At 49.0% G+C, this 19760-nt stretch overlaps 1 protein-coding gene across 1 annotated transcript in view; it reads right to left on the bottom strand.

Moving 5' to 3' along the window:
• Nucleotides 1–18934, bottom strand: part of LOC147692216 (WD repeat-containing protein 62-like) — an 846473-nt gene extending 827539 nt beyond the window's left edge. Inside the window, exons 1-2 of the mRNA XM_086938490.1 lie at nucleotides 18700–18934; nucleotides 3535–3626 (exon numbers count right to left, since the gene is read on the bottom strand). Of these exons, the coding sequence (XP_086794616.1) occupies nucleotides 3535–3626; nucleotides 18700–18828 (221 nt within the window). The 5' untranslated portion in view covers nucleotides 18829–18934. The remainder of the gene's footprint in view (nucleotides 1–3534; nucleotides 3627–18699) is intronic.
• Between the last annotated feature and the right edge of the window lie 826 nt (nucleotides 18935–19760).

Raw genomic sequence — 19760 nt, 5'->3', positions numbered from 1 at the left:
GTAAAACTTGCAGTACTAGCATAAGTGTGAGCGGTAGACTGGCTTATGTGTCCCTGTCCCAACTTGTTACCTCAAGTGTGTAGTTTATGTAATTGCTCGTCACAGATTTCCAGAGACCGCCACACCACTGTAGCGCTATCCAGACACTGCCTTTTTTAGCGTCTTGCATTGGAAATGATTTACAGGCCTGTTTACAATAGCACAGTAGGCGAAAGTAAAAAAAAACATGATCTCCACCAGAAGCGCACAACACAAACATGCAGCGACAGGCCTGGAGGTGGTGGGGGGTGAGCAGCCGATATTCTTAAAGATGAAGCGCGGAGGCCGTGAAGCGGGCGCTGCGCCAAGTATAAGCAAAATGTAAAAGTGGGTGCATGCAGACAAAAATAAGGCACACGCCCACTATGCTTAAAGATGAAGCATGGCAGCTGTAAAGCAGGTGCCGTGCTGATCATAAGCAAAATATAAAAGCGGGTGCATGTGGACAAAAAGAAAGGCACGCAACCTCCCAAAGCGCCCGCCATGCTTAAAGATGAAGGGCAGCGGCCATGAAGCGGTCACCAAGGGAAACGCACGAACACTAGCGTTAAGTGCTCTTTTAAAATAAAAATAAAAAATCCCTGAGCCAATAACTAAAATGGGACAAGTGAAAGCCTTCCCTATGGAAGACAACAAATAACGAAAAGGGAGGGACAAATAGGAAAAATAACCACTAGGAAGCAGGGATTTTTAAAGGACACTGGGGCAAAAAAATTAAAAATCAGTGGACAGCATGTAAGCTCACAAAGTATATACAGCAAACACTAGGAGATGTACGGAGTGGGGAAACTTTTCAAACACTCACTCCCAGTCACAGATCTGGGGTAAATCCATCATCATTCTTTAGCTCACTTCTTCCCCCCAGTTCAGACACAGCAATATGCAAATCAGTATTGACCGTATGCCTCATGGGAACAGTGAAGCAAGAACTACCAAGCCATATCTTCCCTGGACTAGAAACAAGCATCCTGGGACCGGTTTCTCAGTAACACCCCTCATCAGCCCGGCTACGCTGTTGTGTTTGTTCTGTTGTGTCTGGTCTGTTTCAATGCCTATTGGATTCCGAATATTAGACCAATGTTCTGATTTTTTACCTTTGCCTCAAATTGTAAAGCGCTCTGATATCCTTCGGGATCAAGTTTGCGCTATATAAAACTTTAAAAATAAAATAAATAAATAAACTTGCACCCAGTGGCAAGGTGTGCAAGGGACCCACGTCTGGACATACCTTGCCAACTTAGGGCCAACAAAGCAAACACAGGATAATGATATAGGGAGTGCTGAAACTTTTCAAACACTCACCCCCAGTCACAGATCTGATAGAAATCCATCATCATTCTTTAGATCACATCGCCACCCCAGTTCAGACATAGCAATATGCAAATCAGTATTGACCGTTTGCCTCATGGGAACAGTGTAGCAAGAACTACCAAGCCATATCTTCCCTGGACCGGAAACAAGCATCCTGGGACCGGTTTCTCGGTAACACCCCTCATCAGCCCGGCTAACTTGCATCCAATGGCAACGTGAGCAAGGGACCCACGTCTGGGCATACCCTGCCAACTGAGGGCCAACAAAGCAAAACAAGATATTGATGGAGGGAGTGCTGAAACTTTTCAAACCCTCACCCCAAGTCATAGATCTGAGTTGAATCCATATTCATTCTTTAGCTCACTTCGCCACCCCAGTTCAGACACAGCCATATGCAAATCAGTCTTGACCCTGTGCCTCATGGGAACAGTCCATCCCGAAAAGTGGGGCATATGTACAATAGGGGCTGCGCCTTATTTACAAGGCAGTGTTATGCCACTTAACGTGGCTTAACGCTGCCTTGTAAGTAAGGCCCCTTTCACGCTAAGATTAGCGTGAAAGGGGTGGGCAGTGGGTGTTGCATTGGTCGTTCCATCGCAACACCCATTGGATTTGATGCTGCTCCCTATGTACAAGGGCGGCGTACATAGGAGGCAGGTCCCAAATTAAGCCCAGGTAAATCCTGGTCTTAAGTTGGCGAAAGGAGGACAAATGCATTATTTCTCCTTGTTTTTGCGTTTTCCATGTGTGCTGCCTTTAGCAACCTGTTCCTCTATGAACTGCACATTAAAACAGCAAATGGTGTTAGAGAGGGGGCTATGGAGAGGGGACAGGGCTTTCACCAGTGCTGACACTGGCAACCCAGATTTGCTCATTGTGAGGGCTCTCGATGGTGAAGACATCAGCAGCAGATCACTAACTCATGGAGAGAGTGGCTCCCCCAGTGCCAATGGCTTGACACTGCATGGGAGAGAACATAGTGGGTTTCACTGGCACCCTCACAAAGGCCTAATACTCACCACTCCTTTGTATACTGTCCCTCCATCAAAGCAATCGCTGCAATGGGAGCAAGTTGCAACCGAAAAAGGAAACAAGCATTTGCAATGCAATAGGTCTCGCATTTATGAACGTTTCACAGCTATTGGCATTGTAAATGACAATGCCTTTTATTTATGTGCTGTTTTTAAAACCGATAAATAAAAGGCATGGTCATTTACAAAGCCTATAGCTTAAACTCTCACAAATGCAAGACCTATTGCATTGCAAATGCATGCTATAAAAGTTTTAAAAAAGCGTTAGGAGAGAGTTTGTCCTGCCTGCAACAACAGTCAGGAGAACGGTATTTGATAAAATAGTGCTCGGAGGCTGTAATTAAAGCCCACGAGCAACAACACACGTAACAAGGGGTGTCGCCATGGGAGGTCACAAAATGAGACAAGGCGGTACTAAGGAGGGACTATTCAGACTTTTGACCAATGAACAGCCAAAATTTACAGTGGAGAATGAAACAAGCCAATGAAAAATGTGTGCAGAGTGTGGGCGGAGTTTCAAGTCCCTACCTCAATACAGCATGCCTCGCACAGCAGCACATGAACAGCCCAGGCTCGACCTAAATAGGTTTGCGGAGAGAGCCTCTCCATGCAAACTTGCAAAACGGCCAATGTCATCTGCAGCAAACAGGCAAAACTAAGCTAGTCACTGATTGACACTTTTACCATAGAACACCTCTCCTGAGGGATGTTTCAAAATGTGACCAGCAATGCAAAGCACCAAATGACTTAGACGGGTTAAGTCAAATCTCCTTTCCATACATACTATGTATTTAAATGTTTTTGTTATGAACATTGTGTGTTGTGTTTAAAAACTCTCTGGAAACAACTATTTTTTTAGCTGATGAAAATGGAAGACATTTTTGTCAGCGATAAACAATCCAAGATTAACACATATCAAGCTACAGTCTAAAGCAAAAACGAGCAAGAAATAATAAATATGTTAGGACAAAATATACTTCCCCATCACCAGCCCCACTAAAAAGTCCTCGAAAGCTCCACCGTTTAAAAGATAAACACTGGTACTTTTCATCTCTTAGCAATTAAACGTCAAAATAATTATTAAAAATAAAGCATTGCATTTGCAACTTGCTGAAAACACAGTAATGTTGTAAAGACAGGATGGTATCCTCACCCTGCAAAGTAGGCAATGACTCCAGAGTTGACATCACAAGTAAAACTGCTGTTGCTTGTTGAAGTAATTCCTAAAACGGTTTTCAGTTTTACCTACGAAAAAAGAAAAAGCTATTTAATAAATAAAATATAAAAACATACAACAACCACAGTGTATATCCATAAATACACACGATCACTGTTCATTGCAAACAGTGTGAAGAAGCAAGCAGCAATAGGAAGGTAGCCCATGACAGCCAGCAGAATCGAGAAGTATCAAGCTGCCAGACTGCGTTCAGGAGGCCACAAGGTAGGCAGAGGTTTATAAGCCAAAACCGTGGGGGTTGAGACGTTTCACCTTTGCTGACTTTGCCTCTGCAAACTAGGCCAAGAGCAATCCTTCCAGCACTTGACACCCATTGATAGCGTTGATGACGCGCAGTTACAGGTTTCTCAGGGATCTTCGTGTAGGGGGTTACTCGGGCTCAAGATTCAAAACCACCTCCCAGCAGCACAACAAAATTATTGTCCAACTCCGTGCTTCTTTTTGTTCATTACACATAACAAGCATTTGCAATGCAACAGGTCTCGCATTAGGAAAGTTTGAGCTATTGGTATTGTAAATGACAATTTTTTTAATTATGAGTTGGTTTTGAAAATATCGAAATTAATAGCTTTGTCATTTACAATGCCAATAGTTTTTTCTTTCGCAAATGTGACAACTATAGCATTTATAATGCAATATGTGTTGTATTTACGTGAGTTTGATGTATTGATATTACAAATAACAATGACAGTGATCCGGCATAGATGGAGACCATGATTAAAAGAGGTACCTTGGGAAAACAGGATACCCATGTAAACATTTGTGCTCCGGCGTACACAAGTGCTCTGGTGAATAGAGGTGTTCTGTGGAGGAGAGATGCACTATCAGGTACTCCATGGTGACTGGCATGCCTATTGTGAACAGAGGTGATTTGGTAATGTGAGAGCCCCCAATTGGGGGAGGTGGTGAGGTAGAAGGAGACTCTTGGGTGAAGACAGGTGACCCGTTGAAGAGAGGTGCGCTGGTAAATGAAGGTGTGGTGAGCTGGTAAAGGCGTGTGCCTAGGTGAGGAGGGATGCGATAGTAACGGGAGGAGCTATGGCGAAAGAAGGATGCAGTGTGAAGAGAGGTGCTCTGGTGAAGAATAGTTCCTCGGAGAGGAGGGATTCTCTGGTAAGGAGAGTGGTGTGGTGAAAGGAGAGTGTTGTGGTGAAAGAAGTTGCTCTGGTGAAAAGAGGGGCTTTGGTGAAAGGAAGTACTTTGGTGAAAGGAGGAGCTATGTGAAAGACGGCTGCGGTGTGAAGAGAGGTCTCTGGTGAAGAATGGTTCCTCGAGAAGAGGGATTCTCTGGTAAGGAGAGTGCTCTGGTGAAAGGAGGTGCTCTGGTGAAAAGAGGGGCTTTGGTGAAAAGAGGTACTTTGGTGAAAGGAGGAGCTATGGTAAGGAAGGCTGCCGTTTGAAGCGAGGTGCTCTGGTGAAGAATTGTTCCTCTGAGAAGAGGGATGCTCTGGTAAGGAAAGTGCTCTGGTGAAGGAAGGTGCTCTGGTGAAAAGAGCAGCTGTGGTGATACGAGGTACTTTGGTGAAAGGAGGCTGCAGTGTGAAGAGAGGTGCTCTGGTAAAGAATGGTTCCTCGGAGAAGAGGGATTCTTTGGTAAGGCGAGTGCTCTGGTGAAGGAAGGTGCTCTGGTGAAAAGAGAGGCTTTGGTGGAAGAAAATACGTTGGTGAAAGGAGGAGCTATGGTAAAGGAAGGCTGCCGTTTGAAGAGAGGTGATCTGGTGAAGAATTGTTCCTCTGAGAAGAGAGATGCTCTGGCAAGGAAAGGTGCTATGGTGAACAGAGGGGATGTGATAAAAGGAGGTACTTTGGTGAAAAGGGGGTGCTCTGATGAAAGGAGGTGCTATGCTGGAAGTAGTGCTATGAAGAAGAAACCGCTAAGAAGTGTGATTTGAGGGTCCTTTGACACCTCCAAGGTGCCCACCCTAGTGTTCCCGCTCGTAGTTGGTATTATTTACACTATATCCACGTTCGCCGTGCACACTTGTAATCTCCCTCTTGGGGTGCTTATTTTATCATTTCACAGAGGATGTTTTTCCTGCTTCAGTGGCTGGTTGAGTAGGCGCCGCAGTGCGGAAGGTGCCAGCTGCAGCCTGTCACATACACTACCATTTGGATACCCCCCCCACACACACACACAAAGCTCCTTCAACCCTCACCCTGCGTCCCCCCACCTTAAATGTCGCCTGCTACTTATTTCTCAGCTCCACTGCACCCCTTCAGTGCCTCAAGGCTACTTTAATGCGACATGCAGCTCTATAAACAAGCAGAGGCATTCAAGGAAAAAAAGCAATTAGTGCGGGTGGGGGGGCTTCTCTCTGAGTGCTGAAGAGGTGGGAAGTGTTTAGATTAGGGATTTTCAAGGGCACCCGTTTGTTAAAAAAAAAACAAGGAAAGTGACCAATGACAGGAGTGAGTGGCAAAGAGTTTACAATACCCGAGCGCCCAAAAGAAAGTAAACTAACTTCAAACTAGCCCATTACGTGGTCTGCGAGGCGCCTGGGCAGACAAAGTGTGTGAAGAGTGGGAGGGCGGGGGCTGCCTGCGCATGCGCGGCATTTCTAACTTTGGTTTTGAGTACCGAGCCCCAGAGCGAAAGCGAAGTGGCAGCTGAAGTCCCGGGTCCCAGGAGTGGGCCCGGGTGAAGACCAGCGGATAGCACTGCGGGGCTCCCAAGCCTAAGGGGAGAGCCCCGCTTTGTGCTGGCCTGGCAGAGGAGCTCGAGTGCTCTGCTGGGCTCCCATGAAAAGCCTGGCGTGTTCCACATGGTGCGAGCCCGGTGAGGTAAGGGGGGGGAGGGGTGTGTGCCTGCGTGTGTGTGCCTATGTGTGTGTGTGTGTGTGTGTGCATGCGCGAGCGTGTGTGTGTGCCTGCCTGCGTGTGTGTGTGTAGGTGTGTATGTGTGTGTTTGCGCACTTCAGGGAATCTGAGGCAGGAGATGTGCACGGCGCCGGCCTGGACGTGCGCGTCCACAGATACCAATTGCCGCGCGTGCCTGACCCCTGTCTCAGATTCCCAGGAGACGGGCAACATTAGATACTTCGCTGGACGCACTCCTGCTCGACCTAAAAACAGAGTACTACTACACACTCAATTGTGTTCAAAAACCGGATTCACGGAGGTAGGATCTGTGCTTCTCAGGGGCCTCTGCTGCTTCAGCCTTTTACCTTGCTCCAGTGGGTTTACTCACCACCCACCCCCAGAACAGGTTCTGGAACTTATTTATTTTTGGGCGCAACTCTCGCTTCTCCCCCTCCTGTATTGAGGTTTGGGACACAGGCCCGATCAGTCACTCACAAGATTTGGGTTAGCAGCTCTGGGTTGCTCTCTGCTCTCTCAGTATCTAACCAGCTTTGTATAGGAGGCACAGTGCAGCGTTCGGCCTTTTCCCCGACAGTGGGATATCGCCAGCACCATATGGGACCCATCAGTGGTGTGCAGCACACCAGGAAAAATGCTCGGGCCACATTCAGTCCTCCTGCGGCAAAGCTATCTCTCTGCTTTGATTTTAAATCTGTAATTGGGCCATGTGTATCTACACCCTGCATAAACCCCCAGCACGGACACACACCTTCTGCAGACACACCTACAATAGTTGCGGTAGATACAAACCTCCTTCTACACAGATACACACTTCACACACAACCTGCATATACACACTATATGCACAGACACAACACTTGATTTTGAATTAACAAGTGAATATACGACAGGATATAGTATTGGGTTATTGTGTCTACAGTTCACCTGGAGGTTTGTCCAGGACACTGTTTATTGTCCGGACGGAAAGAAGTGTGTTCTTATTTTTTGACACAAAGGGGCATCACTCGGGTGCAATTGTGGCATAACGCATGGTCATAGGTTTCTCGCACTACCTGATCACACTCGTTTTTGAAATTAAGGGGCATATTATCAAGCACAGTGTTAAAATTTTTGCTGTATTAGCGGCAGAAAACTGCCGCTAAAGCGGCAATAATGGGCTTGATAATATGCCCTGGAGAATTCCAATAGAAGCCCATGTTCACACCAGAACATGGGTTTCTATTGGAATTCACAAGACCATATTATCTTTTTTTTTTTTTTTGAAAAACCTTTATTTATAGAAAAAGTACACCGCTATTCAGCCATACATCCCGGAGGCCAGGCAGCATTGCAGTAGCAGGTAGGTTCATGTACAAAAACAGTGCGCAGGAGCAGTCAGGTTTAATTTTCAAAAACTAACAACTTGAGAAGGAGAACCAAAGAATAGGAGGGCCCCGGAAGGCCTTCAAAGAGCGAAGTGCCTAGGCACGACGAAAGGTTAGAGAGGAAAAAAGAGGAGAAGAAAGTGGCTGAGGACAGTACAGAAACATTGAAGGGGCGCAGCGGGAGGGGGCCGGAGGCCGCACATCCAACTCAAATCAGAATATGAAGTGCAGTACAAAGTAATGGGGGGGGTATCACAGCAGGATGTTCCGACTGGAATTACGGGAAGGGTTGCTGTTCAAGGTGAGGGCTGGACTTCCGGGTCCGGCTCCAGCGGGGGTTCACACAAATCGCCCCGATATGAGTTCCAGGCACCCCACACTGATTTCCACATTTTAGGCTTGCCCCTAGCCACGTACACTGTTTTCTCCCGCAACATGCACCAGTCCATGTTGGTCTCCCAGAGGCTAAGGGAGGGGGGAGCGGACGCACCCCACTTCTGGGCAATGTCCCTCTTAGCCACCATGTTGCCTAAGGTGACCCATCGGGTCTGGGCCACATTATAATCATTCGGACACCACACATTGAGGAGGCAATGTCGAGCTTCGGCCGGCAGGGCCACACCAGTCACCTCCTCCATCACCTCATGCACTCGCTTCCAGTACCGAGCCACACCAGGACACTCCCAGATGATGTGCAGGAAAGTAGCAAGCATACCACAACCCCGCCGACACAGGCCATCCGTGGAGAGCCCCATGTGGATGAGCCTGGGGCCAGTTACATACACTCTATGGAAGATTTTCAGCTGGACCAGACGGAACCGCGCCGATATGGCCACCTCTCTGGGGGAGGAGGCAGCCGACTGCCATTCCTCATCATCCATTTCAATGCCATCATTCACCCAATGCATCCTCAGTCGTTCAAGCAAGTCCACCCTCACGTTGATCAGTTTCTTATAAGTCAGGGAGATGGCGCTGTCCGGCATATAGCCGTCCAGCACCCTATCCTCCAGGGGCGACGATTCGGGAATGGTACCTCCATCCAGTACGTGGGGGGAAAGAGCGTGCCTGAGTTGGGCGTGTCGGAAATATTCCGTCGATGCCAGCTGGTACTCGAGCTGCAGCTCTGCAAACGACTTAATCCTGCCCCGCGCAACCATATCTCCAACTTTAGATATTCCGATGGTGTCCCACCGGTCAAAACCCTTGGTCTTCCACAGTTTCCCCAACACGTCCGAATCGTACAGGGGAGTGGCCAGAGTAACCTTATCTTTCCAGCCGAGGGTGTCGGTGACCGCACGCCACACGTGCACCGTTGTTCTAGTGGGGCCCGTCAATCTACGATCCAATGACCTGGAATAAAGCGCTCGGTAATAGTTACCGTCGTTAACCAGCCACCGATCCATGGCATAGCCCGGACTGACCGCAGGGCCATAAAGGCCATGATTAACCGCCGCAAGTTGGGATGCCCAATAATACCGCCGCATATCCGGCAGTGCAATACCACCGTCATAGCAGGGAATAGTCAATTTAAGCAGTGAGATTCTCGGCCGCCCATCCCACAGCAGTGTCCGCTGCAGGGATTCGATCTCACCGAAATATTTGGTCGGGATCGGGTCTTGAGAGTTCTGCAGTGCATAGAGGAAGCGGGGCAACGCCATCATTTTGAACAAAGCGGCCCTGCCCATCAAAGAGATAGGCAGTTTCTTCCAGATCTCGACATCCCTCCGCAAGCGCTCGAGCGGTGGCAAAAGATTACGCGTATATCGGACGCGGGAATCGCGCGATATATAGATGCCCAGGTATCGGAAGCCCTGCTGGGCCACCTGAATCGAGCATCCACGGGGAAGGCGTGGAGTATCTCCACACAACGTATACAGTGAGGATTTAGACCAGTTAATCACCAGTCCCGAATAAGATCCAAAGGTGCCCAGCAGGTCAAAGACCACGATGAGCGAGCGGCAAGGGGAGGTGAGATAAAGGAGGATGTCGTCCGCGTAAAGCGACACGCGGTCCTCAAAGCCAGGCGACCACGTGATCCCCGAAACATCAGGGTGCGTTCTAAGCCTTGCCGCTAGGGGCTCTAGCGCTAGCGCAAACAGGAGCGGCGAGAGCGGGCAGCCTTGCCTGGTGCCTCTGTGCAGCGTAAAGGAGGCCGAGAGCCGACCGTTAACAGCCACATTAGCCAGTGGTGCCGAGTATAACAGTCGGACCCAGCCAATATAGGAGGGCCCGAAGCCCAGTTTGGCTAATACTGCCCACAAATAGTTCCACTCTAGGGAGTCGAAAGCCATAGTAGCGTCAAGCGAGGCTAGGACCGCCGGTTCGCCAAGCGAGTGGGCGCGTGCCATAACTGCGTGGAGTCTCCTCAAGTTAAGTGCAGTGTTCCGGTGCGGTATGAACCCGGACTGGTCCGGATGTACCAGGTCCGCAATCACGCCCACCAGCCGGTTGGCCAGCAATTTCGCCAAGATCTTGGGTTCAGCGTTGAGCAGCGAAATGGGCCTGTAGGACCGGGGCAGGTTCCGCGGTTTCCCCTCCTTGTGAATCACCACAATAGTGGCGAGTCTCTGGTCGGGGAGGAGTTCCCCCTGCGCGCAGGCCTCGAGGAACATTTTGCGCAGCGGTGCGGCCAGCGCATCCGCCTTCAGTTTGTACAGCTCGACCGGGATACCGTTGGGACCCGGTGCTTTGCCAGAACTCAGTGAGCGGATTGCCAAAGCGACCTCGTCATCCGTCAGGTCGCGATCCATGTCCTCACGCTCAAGATCAGAGAGGCAGGGGAGGTCGATATCATCCAGAAATGAGGCCGAGGCGGACTCCGGTAGGGGAGTCGCGGAGGTATAAACCCTTTCAAAATATTCAGCGAAGGACCCGGATATGGCCGCCGGGTCAGTCAAGGTTAAACCATCCTCACCCACCAGCTCCGGGACCACCCGGGACGCCAATTCCCGCTTGTCCAACCAGGCCAGGAGCTTACCGGCCTTGTCGCCGGAATCATATATTCTGCCCTGCTGTTCCCTGCTCAAGGCCTTCGCTGCGTCAGTGGCGGTGGCGCGGAGTTCGGACTGCTTAAGCGAGATGGCATGGATCAGGTCAGGGGACGGGCCCAGTGCCAGCCGGGCGTTCAAGTCTGCGAGATCGGTTTCCAGCCGCACCACGTCTTCGTCGCGACGGCGGCGTGCCTCAGCAATCAGGGAGAAGGCCTCGCCACGAAGAACCGTCTTGAAAGCCTCCCAGAGGGAAACAGCAGAGGCAACGGAGCCAGTATTTTCTGCGAAGTACCGGTCCATAGTCTTGGCCAGGAGAGATCGGGTCTTCGGGTCGCGAAAGTACCAGGGGTTAATGGGGGCCACCCGCGAAGACGCAGGGACCTGGAAGTCAAACGAGACCCAGACCGGAGAGTGGTCCGAGATGCCGCGGGCCAGGAGGCGCGCGGTGGAAACAGTCTGTGCCTGGGCCGCCGGGGCCAGGACGTAGTCCAGCCTAGAAAAGCTGCCATGAGCACCCGAGAAAAAGGAGTACTGTCGCTGAGTAGGGTGGAGCAAACGCCAGCAATCAACCATCCCCATGGAACACACAAAATCAGACATCCAGGACTGGGAAGGGCGAAGATCCCTGGAAGGAAAGCGGTCCAGATCCCCTGAAACAACCGAATTAAAGTCCCCACCCACCAGTAACAGTCCATCAGGAAGACCTAAAATGGCGCCACCCAGGTCCCTGAATGTGGTCTCCTGCAACCCCGGGGGAACATAAACCGAAACCAAAACTAGCGTGCGGCCCTCCCATTTACCCACCAGTGCCACGTATCTTCCCCTATCATCAGCCAGGACAGACTCCACCTCCAACGGAAGAGACGCGCGCACCATGATACCCACCCCCCTGGAGCCCGAAGAGAAACCCGCATGAGCCACCATTTTGTAACCCCGTCTATTCAAGGCCTTACAAGCGTGTCCCACCAAGTGCGTCTCCTGTAATAAAATGACATCCGGCGAGCAACGCTTAAGCATTCGTAACACAACACCCCTCTTAATACGATCCCCCAACCCGTTTACATTCCAGCTCAGCAAATGAAGTAATTTACCCCCCATCATCAAGGACGCTCTGCGTCCCCCCCCCACCCACATCAGCGCCCGCCATAGCAAAAAAACAAACCTTAGGCTCCTCAGCCAGAATAAAAGGCAAGAAAGAGAGAAAGTACAAAAGAAACACACATCCAACTACCCCCCACCCTGCACCCCTGCATCAGACTAAAATCCACCCCAACTAGCAGTGTGCCTGTCGCCCCTTAACTAACCTACAAAAAGCCCACGAAGGAGAAAGGAGGCATCCCATCCCCCCCTTTCACCCCCCATATCAATAACAAAATGAGTCAATTGAAGCTACCATAGCAAAGGCCAAAGCACCTCACGGCTACCCAGATCTCGGAAGGCAAACAGTCAAAAAAGGGGTCACTCCTGTGGTGCCGCGTCTCCGGTGGTTTCCTCCGTCTGTTCGGTCGATTCAGGCCGTTCCTGTGGCAGGGTGTCGAGCCAGTGCCCCACGTCGTCCGGAAAGTCAAAAAAGAAAGTCCGGTGGTCCCGTTCAATGCGAAGCTTGGCCGGATAGAGCATAGAGTATCGCAGGCCCATCTCCCGAAGTCGCCGCTTCACCCCGGTATAGCTCTGCCGCTGTTTCTGTACGGCCTGGGTGAAGTCCGGGAAAAAGTTCACCTCCGAGTTCTGGAAACGGAGAGGGCCCGCGGTCCTCGATGTCTGCAGGATAGCGTCTCTGTCCCTATAGTTGAACAGCCGCGCGATGATGGGGCGTGGGGTAGCTCCCGACTTAGGCGGCCCACCAGGGATCCTGTGGGCCCTCTCCACCGAGAAGAACTTGCTCAAACCCCCCGGTTGCAAGTGTTTCACCACCAGGTCTTCCACAAAGAGTTCAGTCGAGTCCTCCTCTGCCTTTTCCGGTACTCCGGTGATGCGAACATTTTGGCGCCGCGCGCGGCCTTCGAACTCGTCCAGCCGACGCGCCAGCACGCCATTTGCCATCTTCAGGTTGCGCACCTCCGTCTGGATGTCGGATACATCAGTGACCAGACTGGATGTCTTAAGGTCCAGAGATTTCACCCGGTCGTTCGTTTTCCCGAGATCCGTCCTGATGAGATTAAGTTCAATTTTCAAGGAGTCGACCTTGCTGGACAGCTCCTCGCGAAGTGTGTGCACCTCCGACCTCACTCCCGATATCGCGCCCATGACGTCCCTGAGCGTTATCTCGGAGTCGTCTGGCGATTCCTCTCCCCTCGGGTCTTTTGCACGAACCACCTGCCCCGGTGATCCCTTAAACTGGGAGAAGCGCTCAGGAATAGTGGACTGGGAATGAGATGGTTTCCTGCTAACCCGCGGAGTCTTGCCCATATCCGAGCCACCCTTGCCCGCCATGTTGGCAATCACGGGACAAGGGGGGATGCCAGGGGTCGAAGAGTCCCGCGGGGCACGTCCAATGTGCACCTTAATGTCCCCAAGGTCCAGGTCTAGGGTCGCCCAGCAAGGCGATCGGAGCTCAGGAGCAGACCTCTGGGACGGAAAAGCTCTGGCAGGGAGGAACTCCGTAGGGGCACCGCTACAGCCCACCTCGGCACAAGCGATGCGGGAGGAGCCTCCGGGAGTCGTCGACGCCACTAAGGCCAGGAATGTCCAATTTTCATTCCGAGAACGGGCGCCGCATCAGGCCCGGCTTAGCTACCGATTCCCACTATCGTGGGACAGGATAGAGAGCAGGATCAATTCGGAGGATCGGGAGGTCTTCGGAGCTCCGAGCTCACGCGGCCATCTTGGTTGGCAGCGAAGCTCCTCCTCGAATCAAGAAGACCATATTATCAAGCCCGTTATCGCCGCTCTAGTGACAATTTTCTGCCGCTAAAACTGCAATAATTTTTTTACCGCCCTGCTTGATAATATGCCCACAAATTCTCACATTGAGATTTTGATGTATCATTTCTTTGCACATCAGCTGATGAGTGTTCCTTTCAATTAACAGGTTTTTCCCCTGACGAAGGGACAGATTGTCCCAAAAGGCATTGGGCGCTGTTCTTCTGAATTTGCTGACAGCATGAATTGATTGTATTATTATATTTACAAAACATTTATATTTCTGTCCAATTCTCAATAATTTGGATTGTTTTGATATGAAATGTTGAAAATACAAAAGTAAAAATCCGTGAAGGAATAGGAAAAGTATTGTAACATACAGCTTATTTTGAAATATATCAAATATAGAAGTGCACGCTAGAGTCCAAGTTGCCTAGGGGACTTGGACACTTTACATTTATTTGATTATATGCTAGGCAGGCATATTAAAAGCGTGGCATGCTGATCGGTTTGATCAATCAAAATCAGGATTAACTGAATATATTCGAGTGCACAATTTATTGCTTCATTTCTAGAATTTCAGGATAACCACTGGCTATGCACAATGAGATTACTTGCATGTACATTTATTTTATTTTATGTGATAATAATGAAAATGTGGTCTGAATTTGGCCCTTCTGGGCCTATGTTGGACACCCCTGCTTCATGGGTTTAAAGCCCTCTAGTCTTTATAATCGCAATGTTCTAAAATTGCAATGCCTGCCTAGCTCAGAGTAGTTGGAGATGATCGGCATAAGTGGAGCCTTTGATATTTGAACTGTATTTCCATCTCCAATATTATAATTTATTTTCATTAATCTGGGTGATATTCATCAGTTGCTGCTCTCTTGGCATGGCGTGGAGCCTAAAGCAGAAAGAGACCCTTTCTGTGGCATGAAGACTCAACAGTCCAGCGCAGCATTGATTGCCTTGGGGGACACACAAACCAGAGTGCACGAACACTGGTATAATAAGTGACATATCGTATTGCTAGGGGAAAAAAAGATTGATGACAGTACGTTGGCACACCTGGAGACCCCGAGTGACTGCCCCTCCTTGTGATCTGGAGCCAGGCACGGCTCTCGGGGCTCACTAGAACCGGTTCTGCACTTGCAAGCGCTGTGTTTGGAGTGAGTCATATTTCCAGTCTGCAGAAAATACATGCATTATGTGTTGTTACGTCTGAAACGCCCCTCACATTCTGTGTCAGCAACACCTTCAGTGACAGTAAGTTTCTGCCCTTCTCGAGACAGGTCCGCCCACCCTTCCCGCCCCCTCCTCGACACAAGGGGCGGGCCCCGTGCTCTGTGCACACTTACTGAGTGGAGAAGTGTGGCTCACTGGTTAGAGGAGGCATACCCTGAAGCAGAGGTCAGACCCGGGACCAGGGTTCGATTCCCGACGCGGCAGGGTCCTGAGCCCAATTGTCCACGGACTCGATAAGTCGAGCGCATTATAAGAACACACATACATACATACCAGCAGCGGTGCGTCCATTGGGGCGTAGCCCCACCAGCCACAATGGCCCCGCATCGCGGCCGCCGGATCTAACAATAATTGTGTAAAGACAAGTAAACTAGCAATCAGGAATCAGCCGCGTGAATTGCAAAGGGGGCGTGGCCTGCTGCAGCCTGAGTGACAGTCCACACACTCAGGCTGCAGCAGACCGCCGCTGGGTAACTTACAGTGCGCATGCTTGGGAAAGTTTTCAACTTTCTCAAGCATGCGCACTGTAAGTTCCCAGCAGGACCCAGGGGTGCTTGCTCGCCTGCCACAGCCCGGGTTTCCAAAGGGCGACAGGGCGAGCAGCAAAATGACCCCCTAGCCAATCCTGGCGCTGCATACAGCTCCAGGATTGGCTGGTCAGCCTCGCGGCATCCATCATTGGATGCCGCGCACTCTCACTCTCTCTGAACAGGAAGCCGCGGCCCTCGAGGCGAAAGAGAGTGAATCTCAGGGAGGACGAGAGGTGTCGGGACTCGGGGACGCTTTCCAGTTATCACAGCACCTGACACCATTAGGTAAGGTTCTCGTTACAAGACTACACGGCCAACTTTCTACAGGAAATGTGTGTGAGGGAGTTGGTGGCAAGGTGAATTACTGAATGACGAAATGTAAATCATGTTACTCACTCGATCTCCCCTATTTTACATTTCATGCATATATCAAAGAAATGCTGTTAGACAAATCATTCATTTACCGCCGTAAAACAACCGCTGATGCCGCGCTTCACATGTCAATGTAATACATTCTGACTTCGATAAAATGCTGTGTTCACGCTAGTGCTTCGTTTGCCAGGTTCTTCCAAGATGTGCTGCTTTTTTGTTTGTCTCCCTTGCATTTGAGGGTTCGCATTTCATTACTCGCTCGACTGTTTCTTTTCCGCGTTTCATTTTAATTAGCGGACTTCTGATTAGCCATGTTGGACGGGACCTGAGGGACACTCCGAACGAACACCAAACATACCAACAGTCAGAAACTCACTGCAGCCTGGCCTAATTAGAGCCACCCATGTGCTTAAGGCGACGTCATGCCACATACCGCCGTCAAATGTTCAGTTTTCTGTCTTTTTTTTACTTACTCCATTTTCTTCCTCCCTGATTTGTTCATAGAAACCGTCACCGTGGCAAACTAGAGAGCAGTTTTGTATTTATGTGAACCTGTTAGGACAGCTTTGGCTTTCTGTGATCCCGTTTGTGGAAAGACCTAACGTGTCCTCTGGGAGGTTTATTAGACACAGCTGGAGGGCAGCGCAGATCTCTGAGCTGCAGCCGCCTAACTAGTTTGGGTTGTCTACGCTGACTTTACGTTTATTATGGAGATTGATTCACATTATGCGTGAAGTAATATTGCAGTGGTCGCTTGATTTGGAGTGCTGAGAAATATTTTATAATTTCTTTGACCAAGATGTTTGACTGACAGAGGGTCTATGGTGGCTGGTCCCTCGTTCATGTGCACCCACTTTGTAAAAAATATTTTGTAACAAAACAAAGACATTGAACTGATAAATGCTGGTTTGACTACCTCCCGTCGTTTGTAGGTAATTCGCTTGTTTAGCGCATATGACTATGCACATCAATACCAGTTTGCATCAGGCTGCATATCCATGTGCACATTTTTGCCGGCGTGAGCAAGTTACAGTGCACAGGGCACCGTGGGGCATACCTAAACTGTAATTGTAGCTACGAAGAAAGGACAAGGAATCACTGATAATGGGAATGCAGAGGGAACAATTTAGCTAGATAAAGAGTGTGTGCACCTAATCAGACCTGGGGAAAAAAGAAAGAGAGGAAGGAAAAGAAAGGAAGGAAAGAAAGGAAGGAAGACAGGCATGCGTGCATGCATTTAGGTCGACAGAGAGAAGAATGGAACTGCAAACACTGATAAAATGAAAAAAAAGGTGGTACAATAATGAGATGTTTAAGCTGGCTAGAGTACAAGAGTCAATAGGATAAAGCTGAAGAGGATGCGAGAAGGGGAGAGATAAAGAACGGGGTTGAGATGGTGAAGGAGGTAGGAGGGAAGTGCAGAGCGAGAGGGGAGAGAGAAGGAAGAGGCCGGAAAGAATGAGAAGTGCAGCAACAGATAGAGAGAGGAGTGGGAGAAAGAAGGAAGGCACAGGAGAGAAGAGACGTGCAGAGACAGAGGGGGGTGAGAAGAACGAGCCATAGTGAAGAGGGAAGTGCAAAGAGAGAGAGAGGCAAAAAGATTAAGAAAAAAGTGAAAGAGGGGACTAGTGAGAATGAGAAGTGGAGAGAGAGAGAGAGAGAAGGGGTGAGAGTGTGGGGAGAGAAGGAAAAGGTACGAGAGAAGAGGGACTTGCTGAGAGAGAGGGGAAGAGCAGGGCAAGCAGGAGAGAAGTAGAACGTGCTGAGAGAGAGGGAAATAGACCTTAGGGAAGAGTGAAGGAGGAGACGGGATAGAAAAGGGACGTAGATACTAGATAGAGAGGGGAGAGAGCGAGAGCCTAAGTCGTCCAATTAGGAGAGTTTACTACGAGAACACAGAGAATAATGTAATAACTGCACTTTCACAATTGCTTTATTAACCTTACTGCTTTCTCAAATTTGCTTGAAAATGCACGATTTGTCGTCTTTTTTTTTCAAAATGTTGGGGCTCGCTACGGTGCGGTATGCAAATCACATTGCGCCCCACCATTTTCAAATGTCACCCACCGCTACTGATACATACTGACACCAGGCCCAGCATGCCGCCAGCAGTGACACTGTGTGTGTGTGTGTGTATAAATATATATATATACACACACACACACACACACACAATAGGTCTCGCATTTGCGAGAGATTAAGCTATTGGCATTGTAAATGACAATGCCATTTATTTATCTGTTTTCAAAACCAACACAGAAATAAAAAATGCGTCATTTACAATGCCAATAGCTCTAACTTTTGCAAAGGCGAGAACGTTGCATTGTAAATGCTTGTTCTTTATTATTGTGTATAAATGCAATTTCAAATATGTGACGTCAGAATATCAGTTGTACATGCACCTATTGCATTTGATTTAGCAGGCTATAATGTTACTTTATAATAATCAGGGCCACTACGGGGTTTACAGTACAACTGTTTTGTCTCTTAGTTCATGTTTAAAAACTATCACTTTTACTAAGTTGCTCCGAGTGCAGAGTTGCAATGTTACGTATTAATTTCAAAACGTGCAAATGTTAAGGAAATAAACTGTTATAATCCTATTTTACGAAATGTTTGTTGTATGGTTTACATAGCAAACATGTTCAGGGCTCGGCTCGTGCACAGGCTCTTAAAGCCAAGCAAAATCATTGGCTCTGCTCTCCCTTTTAATGTGTTGGCTTGACCAACACTCCTTTCCTGGTCTAAAATGTCGGCATATAAGAACGTCCCACCAGCAGGAGAATGCATTCAAAGGTGTCGACACGAAACAAGTACAGTTCATAACAGCATTAGGAGCGAGTCAAACAGCTGTTATGGGAGGGGGCGGGGGTAAATGCACATCTACCCTCTTCCTACCCGATGCTGGGACTCCGCCGCACCACGCTGCAGTCGCGGTTTCCGGCACGGACCAACTGGCGGGGAGGGCAACAGGTTTCGGAGGCGGGAGTCTGGATCCGGAGCCCTAGAATGCGACAGGGAGGCCATGGTACCGGTACACCGTGGGGATAGAAACAGACAGACGGGCGGGACAATCAGTCCGTTGTAAACACTGCCCTAAGCAAGCACTTCTCTTTGGTTCGTAACGCGCGGGGAGTGAGAGCCTTACTTTGGCGTTCCCACGCTCATTGGCTAAACTTCAACTCTTAGTCCGCCATTGGCCAATGAGAAACCTCCAGGAGACTATTGGTTAAACCATACAGCGGAAAAGACAAGACTGCACTCATCGGACATAAGAGTATCCAAGCGGGCCCCATGTTGGAGTGTAAAAGACTACATCGCTTTTGGAGCAGATATCTCGGTTATGGAATTGTTATATTCATTTTGAATCAGAAAGTTGTTCAGATTTGCAGTGATACGATGTTATTTGGACTTAAGCTGTAACTGTCATGCTCTAAGTACCTGTGCTTACTGTTTATGACCTTGTGCCATGTACCAGTTGGTGCTCATTTAAAGCGCTCTGATACCTTCGGTTCTAGTTCGCTCTATATACAACTGCAAAAAGAAATAACCAATATTGGTAATGCTCAACAAGAATGCAGATATGTTAATTGATTCATTCTTATTAACTGGTTCTTTCTTTCTTATCGAATGTGTTTCTTGCCATCACCCCGAAGCAGCCTGGTTTTGAATGTGGCGCTCTATTATTTACTACTACTGTAGTTAATACAATATTAATAAGAATACTACAAAAACAAACAGGGACAAACAACCCCAATATGTACAACTGTGTTCATAAGTGAAAGTGGTTTTTCAATGTTGGCGAGTTTGTGAGTGTTGTGTGGATGGATGAATGAGTGAATGCGATAATTAATTAATCACCTGTGTTGTAAGTCAGTGCAGGATCGATGAACTGACATGAATTATTAATGGCCCAGTTGCGTGGATGAAAAGGCGAGTAAGGGGACAAATGTGTGACA

This window comes from Lissotriton vulgaris, chromosome 9, assembly GCF_964263255.1.
Source record: "Lissotriton vulgaris chromosome 9, aLisVul1.2, whole genome shotgun sequence".
NCBI lineage: Eukaryota > Metazoa > Chordata > Amphibia > Caudata > Salamandridae > Lissotriton > Lissotriton vulgaris.
This window is presented reverse-complemented; position numbering and strand designations above follow the sequence as displayed.